The 7,501-nt window shown below is 39.1% G+C and overlaps 1 protein-coding gene across 1 annotated transcript; it reads right to left on the minus strand.

Moving 5' to 3' along the window:
* Nucleotides 1-1,050: 1,050 nt before the first annotated feature.
* LOC108105001 (putative mediator of RNA polymerase II transcription subunit 12) lies at nucleotides 1,051-7,259 on the minus strand. Its single transcript, XM_017211377.2, has 6 exons — nucleotides 7,229-7,259; nucleotides 3,693-3,941; nucleotides 3,212-3,390; nucleotides 2,161-3,112; nucleotides 1,164-1,946; nucleotides 1,051-1,133 (listed from the first exon to the last, which is right to left on the minus strand). Exons 1-6 carry the CDS (start codon nucleotides 7,257-7,259, stop codon nucleotides 1,051-1,053), a joined length of 2,277 nt encoding a protein of 758 aa, XP_017066866.2.
* Nucleotides 7,260-7,501: the final 242 nt, after the last annotated feature.

Genomic DNA, 7,501 nt, shown 5'->3' on the forward strand with positions numbered 1-7,501 from the left:
TCTAACTAAAACAAGAAATAATCTTCATATATTAAACCATAAATATTGACCCACAGTGCCTTTCGAAAAGTGGACATAAGTCAATTAATGGATATGAGATTAATGATTTAACCGTTGTGAGATTCAAGCGACGCTTTCAATCTGATTCCATTTTCGTAGTCATTGCACCGAATGTGTGCTTAAATATTAAATTTGCAACATAATTACGTAAGCCATCGTTGGCAATTTAAATGGTTTGACAATAAGCTGTTTATAAGACCATTGAGTATGATGTTCTGAGAGTGATTATTATATACGGAAAAAGATTAAATCTTCGGTAGAAATATGTTATTATACTTTAAAACAGAATCTTGATACTGTTAAATTATAAAATATAAATTATTTTTTGATTAAAAAACAAGATTTTGATATAAGTATTTGTTTTTATTAATTGTACCAACAAAAATATTAACCTTAAAGTACAAATAACAAGTTCTAAAGCTAAAAACAGCTAACAGCGGAATTACACACATATATCTTTTATATATAGTATATATATATTTGATATTAGATATATATATTTATACCTAGATATGTGTGCAGGCTTAGGTAAATGTTTATTTGGCGAGTCTATTGGAAAATTTCTTAAATATTTACACAAAAATATAACCAAACCGGCAAACTCATTAAAAGTTGGCAAAAAGCAAACTCAAAGAGGCATCAGATTTGCATAACAACAAAGAGAGAGAGAGAGGGGTTAAGGTTAAGGGTTAAAGATTAGAAAATTGAGTAAGCTAATCGTAATTAGCGTAGCAAAAAGGGCAAAAAGGGTGAGGAAAAACTTCGAATAACAAACGGAAAATCCAAACAAAAATCCAAGAAGTACCAATTTGGGGTTTTCCTACTGAAAACGAGCTTAAAGCCAAAGGCTTTATCCCAGCTCTAGGTGATGATGTTGCTGTTGGCAGCATTGATGTTGCTGCTGTTGCTGTTGCTGTTGCTGTTGCTGTTGCTGTTGCTGCTGCTGTTGTTACTGCTACTGTTGCCGCTGTCATTGTTGCTTTGAACGCTTTAGGGATATTTCACAATATTGTTGCTGTCACCTGGCAGCTGTCCCCCACTTGTTGCGGTTGACTGTTGCTTTGGTCCTGCTGCTATTACAGTTGCTGCTCTTGATGCTGCACCTCTTGGTCCTGTTACCCCGATGCCTGATCCTGATGTTGCTGTTGTTGTTGTTGCACCCAATGCCGTTGCCGCTCCGGGGTGATACAAATGCGTGCCATAATGCACGGCACCCGGATGGCTGAAATATGGTATAATGGCCGGCGAGGCAGCGGTCATAATGGGTGATGGTGTGGGACCGGCTAAAAGGTTACCAACGGAACCAGAACCGGAACCGGAAACAGAAGCCTGCGACTTTGGACCCTCTTCGCTGGCAGCTGATGCATAGGACGACGATACATATTGCTGTGGGGCATGGTTATATAGAGGCTGCAACACTGGCAACGCTGGCTGGTAATGGTGGTAGTGATGGATCGGCGGACCATTTGCTGGCGACAATCTAACCACGTGAATGGGACCGGGACCTGCCGACTCATGGGCCATGTTATAGACGGCCTTGGGGTTATTATTGCTAAAACGTGGCAATATGGCAAATTGATGCTGCTGTTGCTGCTGCTCAGCGGGCTGTTGCACGTAAATGGGATTGTAGTGCACCACGGGCAAGTGTTGCTGACGTGTTGCTGTTGCTGCTGCCGCTGTTGCTGTTGCAGCCGCCGACTCTGATGTTGCCGTTGCCGTGCTCGTTGTTGATGATGTTGTCGGTGCCGTTGGTGCTGCAGGCGTGTATTTGTGTTGCTGCTGCTGCTGCTGCTGTGACTGCTTCAAGGACGGTTGCTGGTGCGGCTTTTGGTATTGTTGCTGCTGATGCTGATGCTGTTGCTGTTGCTGATGCTGCAGCGGATATGCTGAAAGGAGCAAGGAAAACAAACGAATTACAGACATCAGATTTCTCGGCTTAGTCCTCATAGCCCAAGGCACTTTGACAGTCAGTTGGATTACGGCCTCTAATTACCCAAATCAGAGATTTGATGGCCTAAAGTTCACGATTGGAACGTTGCTGATGGTTGTTTTGTTGTTGGCCTAAACAAGTGGCTCTAAGGAATTGGGAATTTTGCTTACCATACAATGGTCCTGGCTGCTCGGCATAGATGGTGGACTGCTGGGGCTGCGGTTGTTGCAGGAAGATTCGTTGCAATTGCAGTTGAATCTGCGGCTGGGGGTGGTGATGTTGCGCCTGGGGTTGGTAGATAATCTGAGCAGGCTGATAGGTAGATGCTGGTGGTGGTGGTGGTGGCGCAGCGACCTTGGCATAGACAGCATGATGCTGCTGCTGTTGCTGTTGCTGCTGCTGCTGCTGTTGGTGATGTTGCTGCAGCTGTTGGGCAGCAGCCATGAGCAGACTGGTGGGTATTTGCAGATATGGCTGGTGGATAAGTGGTGCAGTGGGTCCAGCGAGTGGTGCACTAGCAGCATCCGATTGATAGTAAGGCCTATACTGACCCTGATGATCACGGGCCAAAGGTCCTAGCAACTGCACCACCGGATGTCTGCTGGCGATGGTCGAAGGTTGCGATGACGGAGCTGAAGGTGCTGCTGTGCTGGTGGTGCTAGTGGTTGTACTGCTGCTGCTGCTGCTGCTAGTTGGTGGTGGTGACAAGAGCAATTGATGTTGCTGCTGCTGCTGCTGTTGATGCAACTGTTGCTGTTGTTGCAATTGCCGCATATACGACAGCGGTATGGCAATTATGTACTGAATCCGCTGTTGCAACTTTTGCTGCGGCGGCGCCTGCTGCTGCTGCAAGTACTTGCCTTGCTGGCTGAGATGTGGATGATGATGATGATGATGGGTCAGTGGTGCTGTGGCACCAACCTCCGGCTCAAGTTCGGCATAATTGAAAATTGACTGAGGATGATGCAACTGCAACTGCAACTGTGGCTGCAATTGCGGCTGTGGCGAGGCGGCAGGTGGCTTAAATGCGACTTGCCGCTGATAGGATTCCAATTGTGGCGCCACAGCGCTGAAGCTGTAGCGATGATGATGCTGAGGTGGCGCCTTCTGTCCATAGAACGCCTAAGGGAAAGTGAAATGGAAATGGATGGAGATTCGAACAGAGATTGCGGCGGTAATTAAATGCACTTGCTGCGGTTGCAACATTCGCTAGCTGCATACCTGTGGTGGTGCCGCCTCTGCCGCTGTATAACGCAGCGTTGTGGGTCCAAAGATGGGCGTTGGCGTCTCTGCCTCAAAGTGGCTGCTACTGCTGTGGCTGTGGCTGTTACTACTGCCGCCGGGTGGATATATCGGTCGGAATGGTGGGTCTTTGCTCGATAGACTCAAGTACGGGCCACCTGCAGGCGGTAAATTTTGCGGTTAGACACTGTAAATACAGCAAATCACCTTGTGGCTGCCTCAAGTTGCAGATGGTTGGCCAATTAAATGGCAATTAGGATGAAGTTGAAGGGGAATCTTAACAAATTTAATCGATTTAAATGATTTACATTTAAGGGAAAGTAATATGAAAACATTTTCTTGGGTTTTTCTAGGGGTTTAGCTTAAAGGAAAGTGAAGGAAAATTATTTTTTAGTAACTTTTTTTGTTACTTAAAGATACAAAGATATAGTGGCATATCTTATAAGCCCTTATAACCCACCTGTCTGATCCGATGAGTCCCGCTTTTCTGTCTTGCTTTTGGCCTCTTCGACAATGCTGGGTGTTAGCTTGGTGGTGGCTATGGCCTCCACCTTCTCCGTGGCCTTCGTGGCTAAACCATCGATCTCCTCACTCAAGCTAACCCTAGCCAAAAGGCAACAAAAGGCCAAAACAAACAATAACTGAAATGAAAAATTATTAAAAAAAAAAAAGAAATAAATTAAACAAATGGAAAATGGAAAAAGGAAAACTGCATACCATGTCAATGTTATTTAGTTCATTAAATGGTAAAATGGGAAAAATGTCGAGCTTGATTAAAAAACATTTTCTCTGTCTCTCTCTCTCTCTCTCTCTCTTTCTGCTTAATTTATAATAATAATTTCATTAAATTGATTTATATGCAATTATAACAATTTTTCATACATCGAAGTGCAATTGTTTTCCGCTCTTGTCACACTTTGTTGTTGTTATTGTTGTTGTTTAATATTTATTTTTATTATACCATTGCACACACGCGATTAATAACTAATACTCGTAATTAAGCCAAGCGTTGTATGTACAATGAACCTGGCATAAAGGTAATTATTAATAAGCTTGATAGCCAGCCAATGCCAATACCATTGGTAATCCGTTTATATATACTCCTTCCTCTCTCTCTCTCTCTATATATATATATATATATATGCGGTAAATCTGATCTGATCTTTTGAGTTGAGAAATGGCCAGGTCAGGTTTATGGCGGTTAGTTAGTTCAATTTTCCTGAATGGCTGGCCTCATCTCTGATTGCATAATTTGGTTTGTGGGACTGTCAAAGGTCACTGACTCCTGCTATTTGCAACTTTAAGTGTTTAAAATATTAACTACTTTGTTGATTTTATAAAGAAATTAGTAACTTAATTAGTAGAAATATTTAATAATTTACCGAAGAAAATGAAGTAAGAAAACTGTAAGTTATGTTGGTAAAAAACTCCTAATTAGTTTTATTTGTTTATTTTTTATTAAATAAGTCTGTTTATTTTTAAAGAAATCATTTAAGCATATATCAAATTATAGCTTTTAAAATATTGTATATTTATCCTCTTGTTTAACTTTATTTTATTTAATTTTAACTTTGTTAAAAGGTTTTTATATTCTGACAGAGTTTTGCCTTAAAGTTTTCTCAATTTTCCTTATTTTTTGAATATTTTTTTTCCTATATAAATATTAAATTAAAATTCTAAAAAATTACAAACATAAAGAGTGCACTTTTAAAAGCTTTAAAAAAATACAACCTTTTTACAAACTCATAACAAAAGTGATAATTAAATTAAGTAAATCAATAAACTACTAAAACGATTTTTACATTCTGACAGAGTTTTGCCTTGCCGTTTTCTCAATTTTCCTTATTTTTTGAATATTTTTATTCTTATTAAAATATTGAATTAAAATTCTAAAAAAATTAAAAACATAAAGATTGCACTTTCAAGAGCTATAGAAAAATATATACTTCTTACAAACTCTTAACAAAATTAATAATTAAATTTAGTAAATCAATAAACTACTAAGATGATTTTTACATTCTGACAGAGGCTGGCCTTGCATTTTTCTCCTTTTTTTGATTACTTTTTAATATTTTTTCTGTTATTTAAATATTAAATTAAAAATCTAAAAAAATTACAAACATAAAGAGAGCACCTTTAACAACTGTGAAAAAATATATTTTCCCTGCAAACTTAAATAATAATGTGTAATTAAATTAAGGAAATCAACCACTAAAATGTCTTTCTGGCTGAAGTTTTGTCCTGCATTTTTCTCAATTTTTCATTATTTTGAAATATATTTTTTCTTATTTAAATTTTAAATTAAAAATCTAAAAAAATTACAACCATAAAGAGTGCATTTTCAAGAGCTTTAAAAAAAATATTTACTTCATACAAATTCATAACAAAAAGAGGTATTAAATTCATTAAATTAACTCTTGTAACAAAACACTAAATTATCCATTTCCAAAGCCCTGCGTTTGATTTTTGTTAAATTTACTGAAAAATAAATTATTTACACATTTTATACAAAAAAAAAAAAAAAAAAAAACTAGCAAAAAAAGATAGGCTATCTCCCTTGGACTATCTGATTGAACCGGAATGGCTGGCAATCAAGTGGAAATAATCAAAATGGGCGCTGATTTATATCATTATAAATATTTGATTGCCAACTTTCGGTGAGTTCGATTTCAATTATATGGGCTTAATCCTATTTTGCATTATTTACCCGTATGAGAGGCATTATTCCAGTTTATTTATTTATAAACCCAATATATACCATCTATATATGGGTAAATATATATATATATATTCACTGTTTTCCTGTTCTTTTTTTGGTTTATAAATTAAATTTGGTTTCCTTCTGTCACTCAATTAAAATTCGATTCGTGTGGCTGGCAAACCAAAAGGAAAAAAAAATGAGCAAACAAAAAAAAACAACTAAAACAAATAAATTTATAAACACTTTTCACGGTTATTTGTTTAATGCAGACACCGCGGATGTTGTTGTTGCTGTTGTTGCTGTGGCAGAGTTCTTCTTGTTGTTGCGGTTAAGTAAACGCGCCGGTGTCGCTCGCGAATGACGCGACTTAAATCGCTAGCTTGCGTGTTGGCTAACAAAGTCAGAGTGAAATTGGTTCGCCAGCTTTGCGGCGTTTTATAGTCGCCGTTTGGCAAGGCCGCAAGCTTACTTGCAGCTTGCTGTTAAAACTGGCCAACAACAGCAGCATACATACAGCATGCAGCTGGTTGCAAGCCAGTAACTTGCCACCGTTTTTTTTTTGGGGGCAAGCACCTTGTGGTGTCGCCGCGATCCCGGCAGAGCCATTTGTGGATCACAATCATGGCCATTAACCGATTGCTATGGCTTTGGCTTTAACTTTGGCTTTGGCCATCCCGATGGTCATTGTCAGTGGCGCTTGTATTTGGCTTGCGTCATCGACATTGCCCGTCCACCCACTTTTCACCTTTCTACGATCGGAAGTAAGAGGATCGATAGAGGATACTAAACCAAACTGACGTCTGATTTATGGTATGTATTTCTTAAAATGCATAAAGTTGGTCAGTTAAATGGCTTAAATGTATATCTTAGTAGCGTTATCTTAAGTAAAAGCAATCCTTTAACTACATTTTAGACAACCTACCATTATTGTTGCTAATCGATATTACTTAGCACTTTTAACTTTTAGTTCAATGTACTAATTCCTCACATTACATTAAGTGCCATTTTCCGTTCTCTTTTGTTTTGCCCTTCTTTCCATTGGCCTGGGATTAACTTGCACTCATTAGGAGTTTGTATTTGCATTAGAGGTCCTTGTGCAGCAAGCAGGGCAAGTCCTGGTTGGTTGTTGGCCTGGTCTAGTCTGGTCTTGGCCATTTTCATTGCTTTGAACGAACCGTTTACAACGGACGATGATTTTACGAGCGCCTCCTAATAAAATCAAGTGGCTTTCCATAAAACTTAACTGTTACTTTAGCAATGCCAGACAGAGACCCCTCTCTGGGTCGTCTACCTACCAAGCTGCATGCCGCATGCCGCATGCCCCATGTTATGTCAAATAAAAGTCCCACCAATTTGCAGTTGAACATAAAATGTCTGTGTGTGTGTTTGTGTGTGTGTGGCAAGTTAAAAGTTCTCATCATCCTCGAAATGTTTTTCGTTTGCCACAGGAGAGACTTGCAACAGAAGTTAAAAGTCCAAACCCGAAATTTCTTCCACTCCTGACCCTGGCTAACATTCATTTAATTGTTCTACCAATGAGAGGGGGGTGGGCGTTGGGGTTGGGGTGG

This window comes from Drosophila eugracilis, unplaced genomic scaffold (genome assembly GCF_018153835.1).
Source record: "Drosophila eugracilis isolate 14026-0451.02 unplaced genomic scaffold, ASM1815383v1 contig_2155, whole genome shotgun sequence".
NCBI lineage: Eukaryota > Metazoa > Arthropoda > Insecta > Diptera > Drosophilidae > Drosophila > Drosophila eugracilis.